The 26,324-nt window shown below is 45.3% G+C and overlaps 5 protein-coding genes and 3 pseudogenes across 5 annotated transcripts; 4 read left to right on the top strand and 4 right to left on the bottom strand.

Annotated features, from left to right (window-relative positions):
- The first annotated feature begins 1,391 nt into the window (after positions 1 to 1,391).
- On the top strand, positions 1,392 to 2,861 carry LOC149108684 (uncharacterized). The gene is made up of 2 exons (XM_089294752.1): positions 1,392 to 1,503; positions 1,788 to 2,861. The coding sequence occupies exons 1-2, from the start codon at positions 1,441 to 1,443 to the stop codon at positions 2,817 to 2,819; spliced, it is 1,095 nt and encodes a 364-aa protein (XP_089150878.1). The 5' UTR covers positions 1,392 to 1,440; the 3' UTR covers positions 2,820 to 2,861.
- Positions 2,862 to 5,755: 2,894 nt separating this feature from the next.
- Positions 5,756 to 26,275, top strand: LOC110041810 (uncharacterized). Its single transcript, XM_089294843.1, has 3 exons — positions 5,756 to 5,874; positions 21,982 to 23,367; positions 24,761 to 26,275. The coding sequence occupies exons 2-3, from the start codon at positions 22,008 to 22,010 to the stop codon at positions 26,149 to 26,151; spliced, it is 2,751 nt and encodes a 916-aa protein (XP_089150969.1). The 5' UTR covers positions 5,756 to 5,874; positions 21,982 to 22,007; the 3' UTR covers positions 26,152 to 26,275.
- LOC149108683 (uncharacterized) lies at positions 8,416 to 9,152 on the bottom strand (annotated as a pseudogene).
- On the top strand, positions 9,608 to 11,595 carry LOC149108682 (uncharacterized; annotated as a pseudogene).
- LOC149108681 (uncharacterized) lies at positions 11,597 to 13,057 on the bottom strand. The gene has a single exon (XM_089293981.1). The coding sequence runs from the start codon at positions 12,998 to 13,000 to the stop codon at positions 11,597 to 11,599; it is 1,404 nt and encodes a 467-aa protein (XP_089150107.1). The 5' UTR covers positions 13,001 to 13,057.
- LOC149108680 (uncharacterized) lies at positions 12,984 to 15,172 on the top strand (annotated as a pseudogene).
- On the bottom strand, positions 15,370 to 16,510 carry LOC149108679 (uncharacterized). Its single transcript, XM_089293982.1, has one exon. It carries the CDS (start codon positions 16,474 to 16,476, stop codon positions 15,376 to 15,378), a length of 1,101 nt encoding a protein of 366 aa, XP_089150108.1. The 5' UTR covers positions 16,477 to 16,510; the 3' UTR covers positions 15,370 to 15,375.
- On the bottom strand, positions 16,552 to 17,193 carry LOC149108678 (uncharacterized; the record flags this gene model as incomplete). The annotated part of the gene is made up of 1 exon (XM_089293799.1): positions 16,552 to 17,193. A coding segment is annotated over exon 1 (516 nt), but the record flags the coding sequence as incomplete, so codon positions are not given.
- Positions 26,276 to 26,324: the final 49 nt, after the last annotated feature.

The raw sequence follows: 26,324 nt of genomic DNA, 5'->3' as shown, positions 1-26,324 counted from the left end.
GATTCTATGCAGGTGGATTTCTAGATCTCTATCCAGCAGGTCTTTTATCTCAGTCCTATTCAACTGCCAGCATATTTGCTGTTGGGGACCGTTCATTTTTTATAAGGGATGGGGGGCTGGTGGGATTTGGAAAGCACCATTTAAAAATCGCATGACCCCCCCTCAGCTTACCAATTTTTTCACATGGCCCCCCCTTATAGCGGTCATTTTTTGGGATGACCCCCCCCCCCCCACAAAAAAAAAATTGAACAAACAATATTTAGATTTCAACTTTTTTAATATTTCTTTATTATCCCCCTACTTCACGTTATTGTGCTCACTATGAAGACAATATTGCCAATCCCTCTACTACAGAGAGCTGTTGTTTAAAAAACAAATCAAAAGAAAGAGAAGTCAATTTCGGATCTCCTAGTTATGGCTCGCCCTGAGCGTGTGGCATTTGGCCTCTCATTGGCATCTTTCTCATCCGAATTGATAAATGCAAGAATGACATCACTTGAGTCATCTTCTCCCCCAGAGTCAATGGCATCACTGCCATACTCATCATTGTCACTTTCATCCGTTTCACTGCTGTCAGCACTTGCCCTGTTGTCATTTTGGGTCAATGTCCTTGCATTTCTCAGTGTTGGCTGGCCAGCTCTGAGAGGACTCTTCTGCTGCAAACATGAATGTCTTACAATTGCCTTTACTTTCTCACTCTTGCTGCTTTTCAAATGCTGCTTCAGCCCGTGGTGGTTCAAGTACTTGTTTAGTTCTGGAACATGTAGCTTTTTAAGCTTGGTTAGATCTTCGCGCAACTCAGTCCAAGGATAATCCTCATATGATTTATCTTTTGCGTCCCTACTTAACTTTGCCTTTTCTTCTGCTCTCTTTTTCCTTTTAAATTCCAGCACTTCAAGATGCTGAAGATAATCCACCACAAACTTTGATTTGACAATAAACTTATCTGCAAATAGAGCAACGCTCTCTGGGTCAGATAAAACCAGCCTGCCACTTCCATGCTGTTTCTTCGCTTGGACCCTTGGCTGCCAGTCATCTGGATCACACCCTTCTTTTGGGGTCTTCTGGTAGGAGAGGTAGGGGTATTCCGGTAGGCAGGAATGGTCAGGAACTGGTTTAGGGTATCTTTCTATGGGTGGTCCAGTCCATTCACAACAAAAAGAACAAATTTCTCCTACCTTTTCTTGACAGGACAACTTTAGAAACTCCCTGTTGTTCTCCCCCTCCTCATAGTGCTCATTCATAAACTTCTCAATCTTACGGAAGTAACAGTGGCCTGGAACAGAGTCTTTCCTTGCTCCTGCATTGTGATACTGAACCAAGTACGAAGTGTTGTGAAAAAACTGGAAATCTGTTGATGTGTTGTGTGAAACACATTCTTACATTTAATTTACAGATGTCTTTATTTGGAAGGTTTTTACCTCTACTCTAGTGATAGGCATGTATAAATGTTGCCCTGTGCAGGTAAAACAGAAAGCTGTTGAAGTACAAGAAGATGAGCCGGTAAGTGTTAATTTCTTGTCAGTGTTCCAATTTTTATCTGGACATTAAAAACGCATGTATGCTTCACTTTTATAATGAGAAACTTCTGTATTTTCCTATTGTAAAGATAGCACCTAAAACTGTTTGAACATTTTTAAAATAGTATGTGTCTTGTAATATATCGTTTGACTTAGGTCTACATTTCACTACACGAATACAACATTAAATGGTTACACGAACCATGATCATTCGATAATATCAGTTCAATATAATAAATAAAAAAATCGTCTTTCCTTTTCTGGTAGGTCACTAGTTCCTCCTCTGCTGATGATACAACCATACCTCAGGGTCTCCGGAAAACAAGCCTTGGCTATATTGTTAATCCAATCGGGAAAAGAGCGCATTACTACATGAGCATCATGAAAGAGGCTCATTCCAAAATGCGCAATAATGGCGAAAGCGACGAGTCATTTAAGAAAAGGTTTACAGCTGAACGATCCAGGCAGTTTGACATCTTACAAGCAAAAGAAGCAATCTTTCTAAGTACGGATGGCTGTTCAGAAAGGGCGAGTGAGTTTTCCATGCCAGGGTACTGGTTGAAGCCCAGTGATGGAAGAAAACTGAACTTCTCCATCAAAGGGCACAGAGCAATGGTGGAAAAGTTGAATGCCATATTGAAAGATTTAAAGGAACACGATTCCACACTCTTTCAGTCCAATGGGCTTGCTTTAAAGCAGGGCGAAGAATTTGCCCACAGTTTTAATGTAAAACAGATCAAATGTATAGAAGCTAAGTTGACGAAGGTCACCCAGGACATGGAAGCACTAGAAAATAAGAAGAGCAATTATAACAGCATATTCAAGGGCATACTCAAACAGCAAATCAACAAAAGGAGAACGAAAAAAGAAAACCGCAGAAAGTCAAATGAAAGAAAGAGGAAGCGGACTGAAAACAACGTCCAACGAGTTTATGGAATCTGTGTTGGAAACCCGCTAGGAAATGATCTTCCACAATGCCTTGTGTACCCTCCTAGAACAGCCGTCCCGGAAGAGTGTATTAAAGTTGAGGATGTTGCCACGTCGTTATTTAGAAGAGATGGGCCATACATCGCACAGCTCTTGGAAGGGAATTATTTTACCAATGCTGCAAGAAGCAGAATCACCACCAATCTTGAGCAGGAAGTCAGAGATTATGTTTACACCTTCATGTACCCTGAAGAGTACACTCTGACGGAAAGCATTGCTGCTTCTTGCTGCATTGGTGAAAGAGACTCCCATAGCAGCACAAGCGGCGACGAAGAACTCGACGACAGCGAAGATGAAGATGAGTGCCAGTGAAAGTTGCATTCGAAAATAACAGTGTTAAATACTTCTTTTGAGTAGCTACAAATGCTTTTTGTCGCCAAACGTTTTTTTAAAGCAATAGGAAAGTTTGTAATAAATTTGTATCCTGCCTTCTATGTTTATTCTGTAGCAATTTTTTTGATATTCAAACATTATGCCATTTTAAAGTTTTACTAAAATATTTCACGTGACCCCCCCTTTTTCCCTTATTTTTTTGGGATGGCCCCCCCTCGAAAGCCATTTTTTTCGCATGCCCCCCCCCAAATCCCACCAGCCCCCCCTACCTTATAAAAAATGAACGGTCCCTTGTTCAAGAAGATATTGCGTGAAGCTGGTTTCGTGCGGCTACAAAATGCAGATTCACAGTAAATATGCTGATCGAACAACACAGTTGAAAGTATCTTCATCTTTTCTGAAAAGCGGTCGCGAAGAGACAATTTTTCTTTGGTTCCTTTTCTGGTAATGCCGACTCAGTCCTCAAGAACTTGTAGCTGTGTGGGGTGTCCTGGAATGCTTGGACAAACAAAGCAGTCCTTCGGCAATTAAGCTCGTACCAGATGAACACACAACTCCAATTGTTGTTCAACATCCGTTAAACCGTAAGTACAATGATCAATACCACCTGCCTATTAATACTGGTATTGTATTGGTGGCGATGCAGGGGGAATACAACCTCCAAAAGGGTACTCATCAAAATATGCCATAATGCTTGTGATAAAACTCCAAACACCTCGAATTTCGAATCTCGGTGTTTGGATATCCCGATGAAACACTGTCTCTCGTGTTTCATATATTACGTGAAAAACGACAGATGATGTATGTGTGTTTCATGACAGTTCCAAACACCAAGAAAAGAGTGAACAATGTTTTTGATGAGCTTTGAGGAATTTGGAAATATCACACTGTCTCGAGTGTTTGAGGTTCTTCTAAACAACAAAATGTTTTAGTAGAAAACAGTCAAATAAAACCGTTAAAATCTTAAAGAATATTTTAAGAATAAACTCAAGGTTTAGAATAATAATTGGCCAGCGCTTAACATGGAAAAGTCATATTGAACATGTTGCAACTAAAATCTCGAAAACTTTAGGTGTTCTCTGTAGAATTCGCTTTTATGTTAATCTGCCTCTTCTGAAAAGTTTGTGTAATGTAGCGTGATTCATCCGTTTCTCCATCATGGTAATATAGTTTGGGCAACTGAACAATTATTCAACTTGCTAAAACGCCAAAAGAAGGGATTGCGAGTTACATTTTCATCATGTAAAGCTCCCTCTCGTCCACTTCTTCAAAAACTGATTTTATTAGACATAAAAAAAAATTTAACGATTTTCTTGTTAGCACTTTCAGTTTCAATCTTTCACTCACAATGTATTTCAAAGATTACTGTACATGCAGAAAATACTCGAGTTCATAAATATTATACAAGCAAGTCTAATAATCTACACAAAAAGTTTAATAGGACAATTGTGGGTGTTTTTACTCGACAAGAAACAAAGTAATTAATATACGGAGCACTATACCACATAAAATCACCCAGTCCGAGGCTATTTCAAACAAGGATTAACAGTTTTACCATCAGACTGAATTTTCGTTAATTGTAATCTAAAATTAGTACTAGGTTACGATTTTCACGCGCTGATTTGGAATAATTATCACATAAGCATACTGATACCAAATTTATTAGATATTTCTTTATTAAGGTGATTTATAGGTAGCCTACCTTGTAAAAGCCTATAAAGGTTTTTACAATCCTTCTCCATTCATTCATATTTGTCTTAACTTGATGTAACACGTATTGACCGAAAGGAAAAACAACTTGATGGATTGAATGAAGCTGAAGTCGGTTGAAAATTTGCAAATAAAATACAATTCTATGTTTTTAACTAAACCGTGTAAAATTCTTCCTTTCCCTAAACGGTAAAACCAGCTAAAAAACAGCAAACTCAGCACTAGCGGTATGTTCGATGCTAGTAGCATTTCTGCAAGAAGTTGTGTGCATCATATCAGGCTGTATTGCCCGCAGCTGGCTCCGAAACTACTTCAACGCCGGCCATCAAAGTCGTGATAGGACAGATAATCTGACGTTCTGTCCGCAAAGTCCACTTTGTATTCATTCAGTTAATCTAAGAATATTCACAAGAATATTTTCAGCCTAATTAAAATTGGCAGAAAAATAAGAATATTCAGCCTTTGCCGGAGAAACGATATTCCAATAAAAAAAGAGTGGGATTAAGAACACATTTTTAAATATTACCACGGTTATAATTTCTTTTGTTTTAACAATGACTTTGCTTTTCTTTATTTTCGAAAGTATATTTTCGCGAACTTGACGACAAAATAAATTATTCCTTTCACTTAATGAAAAATACACATCCTCGCTCTTTATCAACGAGAAATTAATGACACAAATTTTATTTACTCTGCAAAAATAAATAGAAATTCAAAATTGATCAGCTATGCCGTAAATATGGCTAGTCTATATATCAATAAATAAAACTACCTTAAAATATTTTTCCGATCCAAAGGGAAATACTGTATCATTTCATGCAACAAGATTCGTTTTCTTTGCTGAAATGTTGACAAGCAATGGTCTGAATGCACTAATTACGTGTTTGGTAGAAATAGCCACAAATGAGCGACGTACAATGATTATTAAAGAGCACAGTGGCCGGCTAGACAACAAAAACTCGTATTTTAAGTTTACGGCTTGCCTTGTCTAAACGAACAAAAAATCTTTTGCTTAGACAACTGTCATTATATTCAAACCGGTGTTCAGGTCTTCTTAACTGTTACTGACGGAAAATTTCATTTGATGGCTAGCTACTTCAGTAAAATGACGAATACATTAAAACAACTGTCAAATATAAACACTGCATGCGATTATTCACAGCGAATAATATAAGCCACAAATTTGCATTTTCTGTTGTGCTTCAATGTCTCAATTAGTTAAGAACACCTTTGGAAGACCCAGTTTGCCGAGAATTATCTAAAAATCAATGCGTCATCTGTAGGAATAATGTTTTCAAGGAAAGTTTAGCAATGATATGCTAAGGTAAGTCTTATTTCTTGTCTCGCAGTGCCGAGATTTATTTTGTAATGCTTGGTTCAAATACCTGCATTTTTAGCTGGTATATTCGACCGGAAGAAAACAATTTTAACGTAACAGGCATAGTGTCTGATAAAACGATTGACTATGTGCCTGCTGGATAAAATACTAACAATTTGAACGTAGATCTCCTGGTTTTTTCAAGCCTAAAACCTTTATACTCGCCAAATTACAACTGAACTTGTTTAATTTTCGTTGTCAGTAAGCGCTAGGCCCTGAGTTTACTGTTCCAACATTTCAAATTTCAATTTTGTTCCGTATGGGTACCTAAAAGCGGTGCCATATTCGCAAATAGAAATGAAATGTTTCAGTCTTCTGTTGTAGATAAAATTCATCGGGAAACGATTGCATCTAGTAATTAATTAATGCGGTATTCTTTCAAAAAATATGTTTCCAGCTTTTCGGGTTTATGGAAGTGTGTGGATTAATAGATTTTTTTGTTTTATTGAGTAGTATACAGGGTATGAAACAAATACCATTTCGCAGAGGGGGCTTTATTTTACCTTATCGCAGCCCCCACATTCAAGTCCAGCCCTCACAAGCTCGGGCTGGATGAAGCTGGGGGCTGCGAAACGGTTAAATGCAGCCCCCTCTTTGAAATAGTATTTGTTTCATACCCTGTATACTACTAACAACAGAGGCACCGCCGCGCAGCGCAAAGCCACGCAAGGCGGCCGCGGCTACTGGAAAGAACCGGAAAGAACCGGGTTTGACCGGTTTCGACCGCCCCTCGCGGGTGCACAAAAAAGGAGTGCGGTATGTTAGAAAGGGGCGAGCCGGGTGTAATATGGCTGGAGCGGGGAAGGCACGAGCGCCAAACAAGTGCGGGTGGCTGAAGCGGGGCCGGAAAGAAAGCTGTCGGGAGAAGGGGGCTGTTTTTTTGTGCAGTTCTGTGAGAACGTCAGAGAATAGGATCCTCCGTATTCAACACAGCAAACCTCACATTGAGAGTCTTATCACCCATGAAGTCCTCAGGACCAAAACCAGTAATCTCGAAATAACGGTGATTCCGAAAAAGCTCCATAAGGGTCTTGTTTCGAGGTTCATCAGTTCTGTAAGGCGACACGACCTCAAAATCCACGCCGGCAGAATTACAGACCGAAAAGATGTCGCGTTCAATCGGTTCGCCGATCGAAAGGACGTCGATTCTATAAGCGCCAAAAGGGAGATCGTAAAAGTAGATGAGTTTCCTGAAATCGGAAGAAACGCCTTCAGTGATGGGAGACCAATCAAGTAGACTTGGGTCGAAGGCGATGAGGTCGGAAGAAGACATGGGTGAACAGGAGAAGCAAGAGTTCAACTGCTCAAGCGAGCTTGAAGAGGATGCAGCGGTTGCTGAAATCGTCAGGCTCGCTGAGGCCGTTGTTGAGGATGGCGGGCGTTGCCGAGGAGCTTGAGCGCGCGCTCGACACTGGCGGGGGCCCAGGCGTAGAAGGTCTGGCCGGCGCGGCACCCCGCGCAGCGACCCGCCAAACGAGGGGCGGCGGAGAGGCGAAACAGACCAGTAAGAGAAATGTAACCGGGGTTATATCCGAAGAGCGATGTCTTCCAGTGGACGTTCCGAGGCCATTCAAAGCCTCCCTCCAGAGCTTCGTGAGATGATTCTCAAGGAGTACATTGCGACAAAAATCAAGGAAAAAAATGAAATGGGGTGGGCCAAGGTACACGAGAATATTTTAAAACTACCTTTCTGCGAATTAAAGCAGCAGATTGTGCAGATGATTATTTGCATTGAATATATAGACTGTTTTTTCGAGGGTTGTTGTTTTCCCTGCTTCGAAAGGGGTGGAAATCTTCATAAAGCATCGCTAAGCCGGCCGATGGAGTTAATAGAAGCCAGCCTAGAGCACAAGAATTTTTTAAAAGAATGCTCCTGGGATGGTTTTAATTGGCACGTGGTTCCTTTATGGCAGGGAGCTTTAGCGAAAAAGGCGGCGACGATATAACCTCTGTTTGAATAATTGCATTAAAAATCTACGGCTTCATTTGCATACCAAAAAAAAAAACATGCTTGTCAGTGTTCACTTGATTGCGTTTCTCGTGAATGAATATTTCACGCCTGAGTGGCAGAGACAAGTGCGTGATATTACACGCGAAGTTGTTGAATGCTTTCATGACGCGGTTCCGGTTGAGGCGACACAGCTTCCCGTTGCGAATTTCTGAAGGCTTCAGTTTAAGCGCGTTGCATTCCTCTTGGCTTCAGTTGAAGCGATCAGGAATTTTCAAAGCCACCAGGAATGTTGAAGTCAAAAGGAATTTTACAGGCGGATTTCTATTTTTTGTCCACAGTTTGTTAGAATAAGGTATTTCTTCTCGGTCTGGCCAATAAAAAGGGCACTTTTAAACTTTTTTCGAGGAAAAATTGGGCACAAAACGCGGTAGAACAAAGAGACTTCACTAGAGCGATTAAAAGAAACAGCTGATCGGGGGGTTTTCCCTATTTCGCACATGACTGCGTCAGTGAGTAACCTTCTCGAAAGTTCAAGGCTATTTATGTGGCAAGAAAATACCGCAATCACCTGTTTTTGACAAGACAAAGAGAGAGTTTTGTGTTTTTTAGCTCGAAATTTAGTTCGAAGCGGGAGGTTTCGTGATTTTTTTTTTATCATTTCCGCTTCAAGTCTGCCGCGGATGTCTTTCTCAAGTTTTTGGACATCAACATCAGGAAGCTTTCTTGTTGATGGTTGGCGAAGCAACCTTGCTCGGACCTGATCTTTCAGAAAGTTGTATTGCTGAAACTCCGAAAGGATAGTGTCGAACTCGTGGGAAGACACCGCGTTGTTGTTCAAAGCGTTCGAGAGAAGTCTGTTGACGGTGTCGCGCTTGGCAACGGCGAGCGTGGTGATCTCTTGATGCTTCTTGATCTTCGAGTCGAGCTTTTTGCCGGCGAGAATCATCGCAGACGAAACGAGAGCGAAGCACCCACCAGCGCCGCCAAGAGGAACGGCAGCCGGCAAGCCAACCACAGACAGAGCGGAGCCTAAACTAGCGCTGGAAAACGCTGCCGAGAGAACGCTCGAGCCGGCGGCGCCCCAATTAACGAACTTTCTCGCGCGTTTGTATTTTTTCGCGACGAGGCGATAGTGGTGGACCTCGCCGGCCAATGTATTGGAAATCTCGTTGACCTTCTGCAAGCGGAAATTTTGAGAAGGCTCTGCCGTCACCACCGGATATAGTGGCTCGGCAGGCGGCGCGCTTGGTGGCAACAGATTTGCCGAAGACATTGCGTATATAAAGAAATTTAATTTAACTCTAATTCAAAAAGAAGCGGCAGGCCTTTGAAATCAAAGAGTTCGCCATTTTCATCCCTCACTTTTAAGGTGATGCTGTTTATGAACTTGTCTGTAGAAGCGTCACGGAAAACGTTTCGCGATGAGTCGATGTTATAGCTGACTTTTTCATAAGGCTTTCCTCTGACGTCAACCTTGGCAAGAAGGTCTGACTTCTTTCCATTCAAAAAGTTTTTTGTCGAATCGATGAGATCGCAGTGGATAAAGTAGCAACTCGGGCTGTTAAGCTTTTTGATGTATTCTTCTTTCCTCATATTTCTCCCGATTCCAAGAAAATTGGCCAAACTGTAATCAACGGAAACTTCTTTCGCTTGATTAGAGTTGAGTGCATTACCATCGACGGTTGTAATTTTAAGAACAGAATTGGGGTTATTCGTTTCTAAGACCAATTTCCCCTTTTTCCTGTAACGTTCAAAACTGGATTGCAGTTCTTTTACAATGCTCTCGACATTGTAATGCCCTTGAGGCAATGATGCAACCACGTCGTCGGTTCCTTTGAAAAACATTCTGCCAACACGACTCAGATTATGCCACGAGTTGAAAAAAGAATAACTCAAAAGTCTGACATATTTTGCTTCTGAGAGCGCGTCTTCAAAACAGATGGTCTCGCCATTCTGTTGCATGACAATAGTGAGAACAACCATTTTATATTTAACAAAAGAAATTGTGTTCAAATAATATGGCCAATTTGTGGAACGGACTTGCGTTAAAAAAAGCGGACGCGGTGAAGAAAAAGGCGTGGACAAACTTTTTAAACCACTTCCCCAAAGCGGACAAAAGCCGGTTCATCTCACAAGCAACGATCGACGAGAAAAATAACGTGACCGCAGAGGTGTTTTTCAAAGAAAGCGAAGACTCGTTTGAAAGCGTCTTCGGTTCAGATAGAAAATACTGGAGCGCCGAAATGAAAGAAGCGCTTGGTTTGGGAGACAGCGGGGGTTTTCCTTACCAACTGGCGCCGCTTGGCTCAAAAATTTCCTTGCCCATCCCTGCCGTACCTTTCGACGGCAAAGCGCAAAGTTTGAAAAAAATATTCGACGCCCCAATCCAAATATACGTCACGCCTGAACAATATTTCACGACAAAATTCCGTGAAATATTTGAAAAAACCAAACTCAGGCACACATCGGCAGTCGAATCAAAACGCTGGCTGGGAGGGCCAGACATGAAATGTTGGCCGCAGCAGCTCAACTTCGCGGTTTTCTGCGCGACACAGGGGTGCGGAGTTTCTCGCGAAATATTTGACAGCGGGATGGATCTCCCCCCGCAGATAAGAGCTTTCTACAAATTCCACGTGTACTTCACGGTCAGGCGGATTTTGTACCAACTTGGAGGAATTCAGAGCATGAGCGCTTTGCCCGGAGACCCGCCGTTCAACCAATACAACAATCATTACGACGTCGCTTCGTACAAAAAGATATGCGGCGAGTTCGGCATTGCCCCCTCGAGCGATTTCCGCTTCACGCACGGGGAAAACCACGGTCTGGGAAGCGTTTACGTGTATGCGTCAGGCGCGGGCCCGTCGAAAACCGACTATAAATACCCGGGATGGAACAAATTCAGCGATGAAGGCGGCAAAGCAATAAATGGGGACTTGATCGATTACATCGAGCCGGGGGCCGCTTCTGATGCTCAAGCAGACTGATTCGCGCCCAACACCGCGAACGGTTTGACGCAGGCGGGCTTGTCGAGAATCAACCAGTCAATCGAGGCTTTCGTTTACTGCGTCCTGGGCGCGCAAGTCAACGTCCGCACCAGCATTCTCGGCCATGGCGGTCGGGCGAGAGAAGCCCAGAGCGAGTTCCTGGTGCTGATGGAAGACGCGATCAGACAGCCCGACTTGGCCGCGAGCGTGCAAAGGTACCAGCTCGCGGTGGACCAAGCGAAGGTCAGGCTCAATCTCGCTGTTGCCCCCATGGCGTGGCTCATGCCCGGGCAGATGATAATCAACACCGCAAGCACGATCGGTTACAACAACAAGCTGAAACAGGCGGTCTCCGGAATGAAACTGGGGGTGAATAACGAGGTAAACCCGGAGACAAAAAAAGCTGGGCTCAAACACATGGCAGGCGGCCCGTCAAAAATTAACCCGCCCAACAGCCACCCGTCCAACCCGATTCACAAAGCCGCAACAGCCGAATCGGGGCGTGTGGTTCCATCCCACAGGAAACCAGCTTCGACTGCGCTGCGCGCGGCAGAAAAGGCCATTGGGGGTCCGGGGGCTTCGCCCCCGTCCGAAACTCAGCAAGCGCAGCCACCGGCGCAAAAAATTGAGCCCGAGGCTGCAGACAAAACGCCGCAGCACGAAATTAACAAAACGGCGGTAATTGTCGGTGTTGTTGGATTTTCGGCGTTGCTGTTCACGGCTTGGCGCTAAGCTAACGCCGCTTCTTAAAATATTTTTCGAACAAAAAGGCCACCGCGGCAAGAATGAGAAGCCAGGTGTGCTCGGCCAGAAACCCGACGACTTGGCCGGCGGCTTTGAACAGGAAGCTAACAATCGAGCCAATCAGCCCGGGCAGCAGAGAGCCGAGTTTCGCGGCAATATCTTTGAGGCCGTTCCCCAAAGCTTTGCCGGTGGCTTTCAAACCTCTGGTGAGGACCCCGATGACAGCGCCGATTGTGGTCCCGGCGGCGAGAAGAATGGCGGTCAACGTCACGCCATATTTTTTGAAGATCTCCTTGACCCTTTCCAAGAGAGGCCGCCCCCTTTCCCTTTCCGCGATTTGAGTTTGCAAACGGGCGATCTCCTCGTTTCTTTCTGCAACTCTGCCTTCTGCGGCTTCTTTTTCAGAGGGCGAGGCATTCTCATCTTGGATGATCGCCTGGTCTTCCTCGTTATGGCGCTGCAGCTCGCTTTCCTGCTCTTTCAGGTCGTCCAACGGTTTTGTTTGGTTGAGCCTTTCTTCCATGGCGTTTGTTTCACTTTCTTTTGCCACGATTCTGGCCGTGAGACTGTCGATCTTTTCTTGTTCTTTATCCACGTTTCTTGCTTTTTTTGTGAGCGAGTCTAAAGCTTTTTTCTTATTTTCAAGATCGTTTTGATAGTTCTTTTTCGGTTCTTTGAGCCTACGCAGCTCTGCTTCACTTTCAAGATTCGAACCATATTCATCCTGAATGTCATCAATCTTAGCGTCGGTTTGCTCGATTTTGCGTCTCAGAACTTCCAATTCTTTCTTTTCTTGTTCTCTTTGCGAAGCGAGTTTTTCCGCCTGTTGTAGTTGTTTCTCTGCCTCTTTGTGTCTTTGTTTCATTTCTCTGATGGTGTCCCGGTCTTCCACAATGACATCTGCAGCTCTCGGACCAATTTTGTCCGCAAACTTGTCCAAAAAACTTTGCGTGAAGTTTATCCCGTCATCTTTCATAATCTTGTACTCGCCTCCACCCGTACCTACTGCAACAATTTTACCCTTGGTTTTCTCTTTGGTGCCTTTCATAATTGCAAAACTACTCTCTTTAAAGTTGGTAAATACTCTTTTTAACCGGTCTATGACAAATTCCCGTTCCGAATCTGGTTCAAGCAAAGGGATGTCTTCTCCAAAAAATGATGTCTCGGCATAAGAAGTGTCAAGCAGGCCGGACTGCTCGTGCCGCATAGAAGACATTTCCGTTTGTTCGCCCCCTTGGTAGGGGTCGCCAGGTTGGTAGGGAGTGGACGCCGAGCCTGGATGAAAAGGACGGGTCGTGTCACCCTGTTGTTCTCCATCACCATCATCGTCGTGGTCAATCCGGTTGTCAAGTTCCGTGTCTTTGTAACCAAATTCGCCACCGCCTTCCGCCATAGCGATATATTCCAGGCCTATTATTTTTTAAATTAGAAATAATCGCCAGTGAATTTATACAATGGCAGAGGTGCCGGAGAACCTTCGCCCAACGCACAGAGAAAAGACCATACACGCCATGAAGGCCGAGCGCGCGGTCAAGCGGATCACTTTTAACCCCTCTGAAGCCAACCCCGGCAATACGCTGCACGTTTACGTGCCCAAGCTGAACGAGAACGAGGTTTTGGTTCCGGGCTCGCTTGCGCTTATCTTTGACATCGACCTTGCGGGAGGGGAAGCCAACAACTTCCTCGTCCAGAACGTCACGCGGGCGCTCGTTGACAAGCTGGTTGTGTCGTTTGCGGGAAGAATCCTGCAAGACACGGTTGGGTACGACATCTTCAAAACTTTCGAAGACCTTTTTCTTTCGCAGGAAGAGCGCGACAACAGGATTCTCGAAGGGATTCAGGGCGAAGATCTGTGCAAGATCCGCTCAGACGCGGGAGACAAGAAAAACTCGGGCGTTCACGTCGAAGAAAAGCTGACCGAGGTATACGGAAAAAAGTACCGGATCAGGCTTGACCACCAGATCTTAACCGACCACGACGTTTTCTACCCCCAGGCCCTTTACAACGACCTCAAGTTCGACGTAAAACTTGCCGAAGCTATACACGTGGTCAAAGGCTCCGACACAACCAAGCTGAAATACTAGCTAAAAAATATACAGCTCGAGTACAAAATGATCCGCAGCAAGACTCTGGCAGACGAGGCGCGGAGCGTTTACTACAGTGGCAAAGAGTTACTTTACGACCACGTGATGCATGACAAAGAGGTGGCCTTCAAAAAAGACGTTGACTCGAGGCTCACCATCAAAGTCAACGCCCAAAGAAGGTCACTGAAAGCCCTCCTCCTCCTGTTCGTAGAGCCGTATACCGCGGGCGCCAGAGATTCAGAAAAATTCATCTTCCCCGATCTGACGAAAGTCAGCGTCACGGTCAACGGCTCGCCCAACATGCTTTACAACAACGGCATCGAAGGCAAGGACATGTGGGAAGAGGCCCGCAACTTGTTCGTGAAAGAAAAAAATAAAACGGAGCACATGGATATTACAAAGTTTTACACCGGCGATAAGTTCGGGCTTGTGATTGATATGCGCACCATGGCTGACCAAAACATGCGCAGCAGCGGCACGCGCATTGTGAACAGTACGGACGGTGCCCGAATTAGTCGGCCCGACGATGAGAGCGTTGAAGGGTATCTTGCTCGGGTCCATGTCTTCCGCAGCAGAACATGACCAACACGGACTACGCCTTCAAACTCTACAACCAGGCGCATCCTGACGAACAGATGGTGCCCCCCAAGGAGCCGAAGTTCTCTGATTTCTATCAGCCGAGCGAGCAGCAGAAAAACGGCGAACTCGCGTTCGTGGGCGCCGGGGCGCTCGCTCTGGGCTACGCGGCCGTCCGGTTCCTTTAAACTTTTTTACGCCTTACTTATATGGACGCCAAACTCGCGAAGATTTACTACAGCCCCGGGGGCTACTGGAAAGGCATTGCCGCGATCAAAAAATTGGCCGAGGCCGCCAAGGTACCTGAAGAAGCCGCAAAAAAGTGGCTGATCAGGCAAGCGCTCTGGCAGATATACCTCCCCGCGCCGAAGCGGATTCCTCGGCCGAAATTCGACGTTCCCACGCCTAACAGGGTCCATCAGGCTGACCTTCTTTTTCTGCCGCACGACAAGCTCCCTCGCGGCCGCAAAGTTTTCAAATACGCGCTGACCGTTGTCGACGTGGCCAGTCGCTACAAAGAGGCCGAATCCCTGACTTCGAAAAATTCTGATGAGGTCGCGCTGGCCTTTCAGAAGATTTACAAGCGCTCGCCTCTCGAATGGCCCGAAATGCTGCAGGTTGACCCCGGGCGCGAATTCATGGGCGCCGTCACCAAAGAGATGGACAAGCACAAAACCTTTATCCGGCGCGGGCGCGTTAACATTCACCGCGACCAGGCCATTTTCGAACGTTTCAACCGCACTCTGGCTGAGCGATTTTTCGGGCACCAGTACGCCGAAGAGATGCTTCTCCCTGAGGGCAAGCGGTCCACTGCCTGGGTGAAAAGACTTCCTGAAGTTGTTTCGCCTCTGAACGAGGTCACAAGCCTTATCGGCAAGAAACCCGCCGTCGCCATCAAAGAAAAAGCTGTTTACGCAAGGCCGTCGACACCTTACACGAGGCCTGTTGGAAAACGCGAAAAAATCCTCCCCTCTCTTGCCCAAGTTCGTTATCTCTACCAGCCCGGCGAGCTTGAAGGGGGCGTGAAAAGAGCCACGGATCCAATCTGGTCTTTGAAAGTTTACAACGTTGAAAGATCTTTCGTCAAACCGGATCAGCCCGTTCTCTACTATCTGCGCGACGGGCCCAAGCGCGGCTTCGTGCGCGAAGAGCTGCTGGTTGTTCCTCCGAACACTACTCTTCCTCCCGCTGACGTGAACTCGATGTGATATTCGTTTGGTTCGGTGTGTATCCCGTCGGGCAGCACCCACCGCTTGTCGTGATAAGCGCTTAGACCCAGCTTGTCCTGCTCGTATGTGACCATCTTCCCGTCCCGCATCCTGAAACCTCGGTTTGTGGCCATGTCCCTGCTTCCTTCCAACGCTTTCTTGAACCGCTCCCAAGTCAGCTCATTCTGCGTTTTCGACATCCCCTTCGTGCTGAACTTCTTTTTTTCACCCACCTCCCCTTCGTCGGCGAAATAGCACTTCGAGCTGAGCGCGATCATCCGGCTGCCCTCAAACTCAAGTTTGAAGAGGCCTGGCGTCCGGCCGCTCCACTTGTCCCAAGCCAGCCATTTTCTCTTTTCCGCTTCGAATTCCGCCTTCATCTCTGGCCGGACGACGTCCTCGAGCCTCTCGCCCGAGATCGCCATGTAGTTGCTGTCTGTGTCCATCTGGATCAGCTCGAAATCTCTTCTGTCGACGTACTTGTCAAGAAAGTCGTAGTAAAATTCCAGCATCCGCAGCTTCGCAAGCTGGTAGACAGCGATTCCGGTCTGGAACGGCCGCCTTATTGTCACCCGAGGCTTTCGGCTTTCTAGCTCGTAAGCCTCCCCGATCTCGTCGAGGTCTTCGAAATACGCGCTCCGCAGCGCTCTGTCGACTACCTTCTCGTCTTTCGTGTATATCACGTTCGTTTGCCGCTCCAGCGCTTCGATGAACTTCCCGTATGCGCTGTTTCCCAGCAGTTTGAACACTTCTGCCAGCAGCGCCTTGCTGCTGTCCACGTCTCCTGTCCGGCGCGCCTCCGTCACCTGCTCCACGAACCAGTTGAAAGGCTTGCCTGGGTCGTAGTCGATTGTTCTGTACACCTTTGTCACAACCGCCCCGTGGTTCACGTACCACAGCAACAGTGGCGCGTAAACCAACAACCTTTCGGCCGACAGAGCCCCCACAAGCTTTTTCCCCTCCATCCGCTTTCTACCCGTTTTCACCAAGTATTCTTTCATGTGCTCCGGCACAGCTTCGGCCGGAACGGTTTCGTTGTGAAAGAAAGGGCACATCTCTTCGAACTTTGGCCACAACTTTTTCGGAATTTCAATGTCCACTTCCGCGAAACCGAACCACTCACCATATTTCAACCGTTCTATCAAAACTTCGGCCGCTTCTTCTTGGCGGTCTTCGCTGTAATATTTTACACTCCCCCTTCCACACGGCATTGCTCTCAGCATCGTCGAGGGATATGGAGCGTTCGCGTCGTATCCCAAGATCTTTTTGCACAGATGCGGTTCTTCGAACTTATGCGCCCTTATCCGCGTCACGCCCGCTTCGTGGTACCTTGTGAAAACCAGGCTCGGCCCACCCACAATTGCCCTTTTTAGCATTCCGTATGCCTCTCTGCCGGGGCAATACAGATCTGCTCCGCGCTCTATCGCCCCTCGGAGCACATAATGCTGGCTCACTCCTGGCAGGCTTACCGCGTCTTTCAGGATGTCGATTCCTCTCTCTGTGTAAAAACTTTTCATCTTTTCTAGCGCCTCGAGGCCCGGTGCAACGTCAAGATTGTTGTAGTAACGCAGCCAGTCTGCGAAAGTCCGCATCTCCTTTTCTTTGAACACCAGCTGACACCCCTCCCACTCCTTCCTCGTGAGAACGTATCCGCCTTTCAGCTTCGAATACCATGCCTCGTATTCCGGGAGCCCTTCGTATTCCAGCTTTTCTGGCCCGTCGAACCATTCATATGGGAACCACGTTTTCGTTGCATCACTTCCGTATGCTTTCACCCATTTTTCGTAGCTTGTGCCCGGCCCCAGATAGTTAATTATGTCCAAGAAACGCGCCCTGCCCGTCAGCATGAACATCATTTTGTTCCCCTTCTTCGCCACTTTCACGTTTTTGTTTTCTTCAGACAGTGCGCTTGCGAAATGGCTTTTTATCAGATTCAGGTCGTAAGCTCCTGAGTTGAAGCCCACCACAGGGACTTGGTTGCACCATTCACACATTTTTACTTCCTGGGCTTTTGGCAGCAGGTCCATGTCTTTTGGCAAAAACTCTTCTCTCACACGCTCCCGATGTTTTTCTCGCGGCTCTCCAGCTCTTTCATGAACTTTCTGATCAGCTCTTTGGGGTTTTTTTCGCACATGTGCGTTGGCTCTCTTTCCAGCGTGTCGCCTATGCTCACAGAGATCGGAATGTGCGCGCTTTCTATCGTTAATGCGTCTGTCGGCTCTTTCCTTTTGTTTTTGTCTCCGTAAGCCTCGAAATCGTAAAAGATCACGTGCGGGTATGTTTTCGTTTGCTTCCTCGGCAGTTCCCCTTTCAGAAACCCCACTTCGCAACTCCAGGCCTCGATTACTCTGTAGCCTTTTTTTCGCAGTGACGCTGTTCGGTTCACTGTGTCTTCGTATGCCTTTTCGGCCGTTTTTCCGCCTGCCAAGACCTCCTGTCGGTTTGGATAACATTTCGGGCATCCGTGGTAGGGACATCCGTGGTACTGGAACACCGTCTTTGTTTCGGGATTGTAGCCGTCAACAGGCGAGGCTTTCATTTTCCCGCCCACGTTGTCCCTCTCCAGCCATCTCTCTCCCCCGTGCCCGCACATTGCGATCGCTTGTTTTGATGCTGAGCCCTTCGGGGGGTACATCACTTTCTCGAAGGCCGTCAGGGGCGCTTCCACTTTTGTCCCCGAGCACCAGATCACCGTTTCTCCCGCGCTGCACGTTTCGTGGTGACGTTGCAGGCTGTTTGATTGTGTGAACCTCTGCCCGCAGTGTGCGCATGCGTAAGTTTTTGCGAGTTTTGTGATATCTTTTATCAGGAAAGCGTGATCTTTGTGGACACCTAGCGTCAGAATGTTTTTAAGTTTCGGGTTTGGGTTTCTTCTTAGATGCCATACCACTTCACCGTCTTCCAAACGCTCAGGCTCGTAGACCCTAATTCCCAACCAAGATGCGACCGGAGAGCCCTCATTCAGATGTAATTCAACCTTGCAAAGCTCGTCCAGAGACGTTTTTTCCCATTTTGCCGGAAAAGCCTTGAGTTTGTAAAAACTCTGAGCCAGGCTTCGGGCTTCTTTTGTGCAACGGTCCGTGCGCGCCCCTCGGTGCACAGCCACACACCGCCAAAGGCACAGGTTGTCTCTGTACGTGTCCAACGCCACCATCGCCCGGCTATGCGCAAGGTTGCGCAGCCAGTCAGGCAATGGCCCTGTTCCCACCAACGGCTGCCTGTCCAGCACAACTTTCACGTCAACGTTGAAAAAGCCTTCGAAAGCCCACTTCGTGTTGGGCCTTTCAACTCTTTCGTTGTCGAGACGCTCTTCTTCCCGGGTGTTGAGCCATTTTTCCGCGTCTTCTTGTTTGTTATACCACTGTGAGCCCTTGGGGTTCGAATAGTACACGATTACCGTTCCGTCCTCAATGTCCCGCAACTGGTACCCGAAAACGTGCCGAAGATAGAATGACGTGCTTACTCTTTCGCGTATCTTCGCCATGAACTCTGGCGTGAGGTTTCTCCCCAGACGCCTGATGAAGCGCCATCTTATGAAACGCCGGCCTGTTGTCTCTTCTTCCCCCTCTTTCTCTTTATCGTCGTACAGATCCAGAATCTCTCTCTGGTAATCTGTCGCTGTTCGAATTCTCCGCGCAGGAAAGGGGTCGTACTCCCTCAGAAGCGCTTGCACTCCTCTTTGCCTTCTTTGGCGTGGAGGGGCTCTTGGCTCGTAAGGTTTCGGAAGAAGCGGCTTTTGCAGACGCGCCTGCGTTTCTTGAGAAATCGGTTCATCCAGCACGTTCCGGACAACCTTTCTTACCGCTGGCGGGCTTTCTGCAAGAAGCTCATCGAAATAACGCAATACCGCCGGGTCAATTTTTGCGAGTTCTTCTTCCAGTCTTTTTTGAATGCTGGAAGACATGGCTCCTTGGGATATGATGACAGTTACATTTCTCTAACTGGTGTGTTTCTTTCTTGCAGCTCGAGCAAAACAAGCTGAAAAGCTTTTTTCGCTTTTTCTTTTTTGCGGTAAAGCCTCGTTTTTAGCGTGTTTCCGCCGCACTGGCTGCACAGTCGGTAGTCGCATAGAAGACCGATCCCGCAGCCTCTGCACGGCTCTGGCTCTTTCATTCCTTTTTTCAGCTGATAGTTGTGCTGACCGCAGTACGCCCCGTAACAGCGCTTTCCGCAGCTTTCTTTCTGGCCCCGCTTCAGCCACCCGCACTTGTTTGGCGCTCGTGCCTTCCCCGCTCCAGCCATATTACACCCGGCTCGCCCCTTTCTAACATACCGCACTCCTTTTTTGTGCACCCGCGAGGGGCGGTTGAAACCGGTCAAACCCGGTTCTTTCCGGTTCTTTCCAGTAGCCGCGGCCGCCTTGCGTGGCTTTGCGCTGCGCGGCGGTGCCTCTGTTGTTAGTAGTATACAGGGTATGAAACAAATACTATTTCAAAGAGGGGGCTGCATTTAACCGTTTCGCAGCCCCCAGCTTCATCCAGCCCGAGCTTGTGAGGGCTGGACTTGAATGTGGGAGCTGCGATAAGGTAAAATAAAGCCCCCTCTGCGAAATGGTATTTGTTTCATACCCTGTATACGACTTATTGAAATTTTTCTAATTCTGTTGTGTGACAGAGAAAATGGCCCTTTAGTCAGAAAGACGTGGAAATAATAATTATAGTGAAACGCTGGCTTTAAGAATTATACTCCCTTGTTCGAATTTTTCTTAAATCGTCCATTCATTCTTGCATAGTCGGCGTATCGCGAAAGGCTGGCCTTTAGCGCTACCATCCAAACGTGGGTAGATTTGTCCGACACAATTTTTTATCACCAAAGTTTAACGAGCAGAGTAAATAGAACACGACTAAAGATAGAAAAGTAAACAATTACCGTTTAGCCCGAACTACAGCTGTTTTAATTAAGTGTTGCTCTCTTTTTTAAAAAGAAAAAAGGGAACTTACTTTTAAAGATCATTGAATTTGATTTCTTCCCTGAAGTTTAACCCTGCTAGCACTGAGCAGTTTTATTTCAATTTGTTTATCGATCGGCCGTTAACGGTTGTTGCTTTATTTCTAGTTCACCGTGCTATAACATAACAAAGACTTTTTTTAGCAAAATGCTTAACTAACATTTTGTTACCGGGGAAACCCGTTCATCAGATTTAGCGTTGTTTGCTGCACGGTCGAAGCCTGTTGATACTGAATGATGAATTGTTAAGGCCATTACTAACTTTTCAAGGCTGTTAGTTCATAGTTCGAGTTTATTTTACAGCTGTAAAATAGGCCATCTCCCGAGATGCCTTTGGCTCTGTGTCAAAGCGAGTCTTGGTGCGAAGTCATTGATACGAAAATGTGTTCCCCTTTCAGGTTCATTTTCATGCAAATAAAACTCATTTTCATGTGAGTGGTTTTAAACAAGGACTCGTTTTGAAACAGGCCTGTTAGAAGCACATCTTGCTTAATTTTTTTAAAAACAAAGTTGTTCCCAACGGTCATGTTTTTTAAACCTTTTTTTAATATGTCCAAAACGAAGTACACCGGATCAATAAAAGGCTATTTTTCAGTTGTGATAATGACTGTGAACAAAAGATGTTTTAATAGGCTGACTCAGTGAACAAAATTTGTTTAAACAGGCTGAAAAGGACAAAAACCCCGAATATTTCTTACCCGAATCAGCTGCGAACATGATCGAGTTTATTTTATAAGGTTATCATCTTTTCATTCCCTCTGTTTTCTTTCTCCGGATAATGGAAATCTTCGGACGTGATATTTTCATGCCAACAATTCGCGAAGGTTAGAGGTAATGTGAGAATAAAATGACTATAATCGGACCAAAAACACTACAAGAGGCTACGACTTGCTAGCTACATTGCGGAATGAATTAAGCGGTCTTTCCTAATTTCCGAGTTCCTAGTAACAAATTCTGAAAAGAAAAATGCTATTTGGCTCCTAATCGCATCTACAACGAAATTCTCTTTCGTGATTGGTTTTCCGCGCGTCTATTCGACAAGGAATCGGGGTTTTTTTCATTTGGTCAGTTATAAAGTTCCTTGTAAATGGTGCAGGTCGTCCCTAAGGCTTATCTGCCGTTAGATTTCACCGCGATCAATCGTTTTCAGGTCTGGTGGTCTGAAAATACTTCACCGAAATCAATTGACCGTGAAGGCCTGGGAGGAAGCTGTACGGGAACTGGCCACGGGCAACAGCTCCTTCAGAATAAAGGTTACCAAGATAGCCAAAGAACCTTTTCGCTGCTAGTTAATCGCTTTCCTGTAGATGGTTTCGCCGGCATATAGCTGTACTTTCGCGACGTGAATTTGCTTCAAAGTGCGATTTACAGGTCCATAGTAATTCGATACGGATCCCTTGCGCGGAAAAAGTCAAAAAGGCCTCTGGAAACGTGCCTAACTGAGATTAACATCCATAAACGCGCAAAAAAGAGCTCGGTCAATATCCTGAACCGCCTTGACCTCACTAGCAATTACATATAACCACAATAATTTTTTACTTTTTTACGTTCCTTTATAGGTCTTCCTGGATAGCTACAGTGAACAATGTTGCCCTTGAAAACGGCAAGGAGAAGTCTCTGTGAAACATTGCACAGAAAGATGCTTCAAGCAGTCATATTATTGGCGATATTAACGCTCTCAATTAACTGGTATTTTTTCGGCTATGGGAGATTGTGGAGTGACAGAATCGTGTTCAATAATTTAACAGACACTCAGGGAGGAGACCTTGGTGAAGAAATACGCACAAATAATAATGAACAAACAATTTCATTTGAAAGAATTCCATTTATATCTGTCAAATCTCAAACACTGAATTTCAAAGAAGAATCAGCTCAAGCTTTTGAAAGAAATCTAACAGAGAATGATGGAAAACAAAGTGTAGAAGTATATGCAACTATTAACACTCATAACGATGAAAGACAGGCCATTAAGGGAGGCATGAACGGAGAAAATGCACCAACTAGCCATGTACCTCATCCTACGAAGAGTGCCACATCTTTTACGACGGCAACCGAATCATCCCGAATATGCCCAAAGTTGTCCCTTCAATCTACAAATACTGTCAAATATGGTTTATGTACACCTCACAAGCCAAGCGAAGAATCATGTAAGTTTGCTAGAGAAACTTATGCCATCGATCCCGAGTTATCAGAATGCAAGGAGAAAGGTATGGGAGACGTTTGTAAGATGGAAATCACTAGACTTAACAAGAGAAGTGATATTTCGTTCAGATGCAATCAAACACTTTGCAAACAAGGAGAAAGCGGTTCGTTTAAGGTTCATAGTCTCGACCCCAAGGCAGGAATGACCAGCATCGTGAGAGAATTCTCCACAATAAAAGAACTCGAGAATGGATTACCGGATATTGTAAAAGAAAACAAACAAAAGAAGTTAAACTTTGTTTTCATTGACTGCGTCACCCCACATGGCAGAGATGTGTCTCAATTTGTTCCAATTGGGCCAGGTTTCACCATCGAAGAAGCACAAAACATTAGAAATGGAAATTTTATTAACGTAAACGTCCTTCTGATTGACTCGGTAGCCAGGGCTCATTTTTATCGCTCCTTGCCGAGAACAGTTGCCACATTTAAAAAATGGCGGGAAAGCCCAAACACAGTTCCGGCCAAAGTCTTCGACTACGAGTTGTTCCAGGCCCTGCACGGCCATACTGCTGAAAACACGCACGCGCTCTTTACTGGAGAACTTTTTCCGATAGAAGATAGAGGGAAAACACTTCCGGTCAATATGTCGGCGATGTTTGAGCATTACAAGAGAGCTGGGTACCATACCATTTTTCAGGAAGACTTGTGTTGGAAAGGGATCTGGGGATTAATGTTAGATCTTGGAGAGAGATCGTGGAGCAATCTTCAGCGCGCGATGAAAGCCACTTCCATCGATCATACAGGTACGTGTACAAATCAATATTTTAAGGAAAATTTTCATTTTCGGTTAGGTTCGACGGCTCGAATGCCAGCCGCTGTTCGGGAAAGGAGCCCTCGCTCTTCTCCCGAAGGCATCCGTTCTTCTTGGGAACGACCTTCTAATAACGGGCCCGAGAGAGTGATGGAAATTGAACCTAATCTATGGTAACTAAATTTTAATTGGCCGGGTAGTGCCGTTACACGATCTTCATTTATCAATAGCTTGGTTGATCAACTTAGCATCATATGCAGGTTTACACTTGTCAGTTTCGTTTGATAATCCTTCTAACCAAAAAATTTTTTCCAAATAAAAGAGTTGAAAAGGTTTCTACCGGAACCCTGCAAAAAATAATTATAACCGGTTTCTGTTGTGTTATTGCCATGACCTCTAGTGACCATACAAATGTACTCACAGTACAATCGTTAAGATTCTGTTCGGAAGGGCTCTGTGAATAAGGCACACTTTCAAATCATAATTAGTACGCTAAAAATCATATAGAAGAAACGATTGTCGCGTGTCTCGCTCATGTAGTATATCAAACACGAGAGACAGTGTTTCATCGGGATTTCCAAACACCGAGAAGAGAGTTGAAAATACGACGTGCAGCGGAATAGTTTTGACCAAGTATATTCGAGGTGTTCGGGTAGCCGGTGAAACACTGTCTCGAGTGTTTGATATATCTTCTCAATCGAAACTACAACTAAGGAGTAAACGGAGAAGTGAAATCGTCCAAATCTATACTAATTAAGACCGGGTATCCAAACCTGCTTCACGGTTGTGATATTCTTTGTTTTAACTTGTTGAATTATTAATGAGTTCGAGAAATATGTATAATAAATATAGCCAGTTACTGAGCACGTTAAGCCAGACAACAGTGATATGCTATAGTGCTATAAAATATTCTCCTCAGTTCAAGAATTGAGCAGGGGACTTGGAATGTATTCATTCCATTAAAATGTGTTCAACACAGTTTTAAGTTACAAAACGTTAATGTGAGTTCGAATATTAGCTCCCCGAAAGTAATTACAAAGTCACTATAAGAGAAAAAAATTCAGTTTAATTATTATTATAATCGGTAGCATTGTGCAAAACATTAACCTTCCGCAAAACACTAGTATTGGGCCGACAAGCGAGCAATCGTCAATTTATACGAATTACGGACCTATTGCATCGTTGTAGTTGAGTTATCTTCCCTCGTATCCATAATGGAACAGCATACAGACTATAAAGCGCTTTTTTCTCTCTGCTATTTTATTATTTTTCACTCACTATAAAGCTATAAAGCGTTTTTGTTTTATTATTTTTACTCACTATAAAGCTTGCCCTGGCCTAGATGTTTATCCCTTGTCTTACTGTTACTTTTTATTACATTTCAGGCCTCACCCATTCTAGCTGCAAGATTCTTAACTCACTGGGGGTTGATGATCCTTTTAGCGGACCTCAAGGCGACCAAATCTGCTACAATGGAAAGTTTCAACACGCATATTTTCTTCGTTACTTAACGGATACACTTCACGCTATTAGTGCGTCACGCAAGGCGTTGCCTCTTTTCTCGTACATGGCTCTTAACGTTGCGCACGATCACAGAAGCATACGAACGCAAACTTTGGATGTCGATTTAGAACGTTACGTGACTGACATGGCACAGGAGCAAAACACGTTCACGATTATTCTAGCGGACCACGGGAACACGTACACAAGCTACACCTCAGATGTGCTTGAAGGACGCTTTGAAATGTTTCACCCAAGCCTCTTCATTATTGTCCCGGACAAAGTGGCATCGCGCTTAGGAAAGAGCGCAATGTCAGCACTGGCGGTGAACCAGCGACGGCTTGTCACAATGATTGAGTTGCACCGTTCTCTAATGGTTTTGGCCAAGCCCCTTCTTGGTGGAGTTAAACAAGTGGGGCTGTTCACGCCCATGTCTCTGAACCGCACGTGCGATGACCTGGAACTCAGGACACCGAATTTGTGTGTCTGTGAAGGCTGGGATGTGCCAGCGGACAATGACACCTCACGCATACCCATCGCGGAGTTTGCGATTGGTCAGTTGAATAATCGAATACAAGAGCAGTATCAGGAAGAACTCTCGCGAAAAGCGAATACTAAAGCCGGTGGCGGGAGGATCAGGCGATCTTGCCAAACACTGCTTCCTCTGTGGTTTGAGAATGTGCGTGAAAGAAACTCCAAAACAGACGGCGCTCTGATTACTTCCATGGATATTCGCGTTGCTGCAGGAGACGTCGTTCCCCAAAGAGAAGACATATTTCACGTTGAAGTGTGGACAAAGGAGATAATAGGAGACAAGTCCTTACAAATGAAACTGCTTTCTTATGATCGTCTTACGTTATTCGGAAAGTACGCGGCATGCGCGGATCACAATGTGAAACTTAAACTATGCGTTTGTTCGCAAAACGCGACAAAAATGAAAACAGAAATCGCGCCTCTGTTTCTTGAAGGCTGGGAACGTTTCGGTCAGCGACCAAGCGTTAAAAATGTTTCTAATACGCGGTGTTTAAGGCTGATTACATGGAGTTATGATGAGAAGAATTCGAAAGCGTATGAAATAGCAAATGTTTGCCAAAATCAGTCATATAGAGTCAAAATAGAGGCGGTAGAGGCGTCCAACGTGAAGTTTTCACGCCAACTTCCTTTTCATTTGGATGTAAAACCTGGAGGCGTGTTGTTTGCTCTCTCAGTTAGGAAACACATCAGCTACTGGAATGCTCAAGTAGAAATAGCTGCAACGGTTGACAAGGAATTTTAAAAATAGCTATTTAACTAAGAAGTGCTACGCTCTCTGTGTAACCATTGGTAACCTTGTCACGTGAGCTGGTCAATTAAAAAAACAGTTGTCATGGTACGAAATAAATCAACTTATTTCTCTGTTCCTCTGTTGGAATATTCTCTAATTAACAGCCATGACATAAATAATCATCA

This window comes from Orbicella faveolata, unplaced genomic scaffold, assembly GCF_042242905.1.
Source record: "Orbicella faveolata isolate gen_17 unplaced genomic scaffold, um_ofav_v1 contig_25, whole genome shotgun sequence".
NCBI lineage: Eukaryota > Metazoa > Cnidaria > Anthozoa > Scleractinia > Merulinidae > Orbicella > Orbicella faveolata.
The sequence above is the reverse complement of the archived record's forward strand: the minus strand, read 5'-3'. Positions and strand labels throughout refer to the sequence as shown.

Bases quoted from the DNA above. Each gene is read 5' to 3' on its own strand.
- LOC149108684 (XM_089294752.1), top strand. From the start codon at position 1,441: ATGTATAAATGTTGCCCTGTGCAGGTAAAACAGAAAGCTGTTGAAGTA. The intron at 1,504-1,787 runs GTAAGTGTTAAT...CTTTTCTGGTAG, and splicing joins AAGTACAAGAAGATGAGCCG to GTCACTAGTTCCTCCTCTGC.
- LOC149108681 (XM_089293981.1), bottom strand. From the start codon at position 13,000: ATGGCGGAAGGCGGTGGCGAATTTGGTTACAAAGACACGGAACTTGAC.
- LOC149108679 (XM_089293982.1), bottom strand. From the start codon at position 16,476: ATGAAAGAATACTTGGTGAAAACGGGTAGAAAGCGGATGGAGGGGAAA.
- LOC110041810 (XM_089294843.1), top strand. From the start codon at position 22,008: ATGTTGCCCTTGAAAACGGCAAGGAGAAGTCTCTGTGAAACATTGCAC. The intron at 23,368-24,760 runs GTACGTGTACAA...ATTACATTTCAG, and splicing joins CACTTCCATCGATCATACAG to GCCTCACCCATTCTAGCTGC.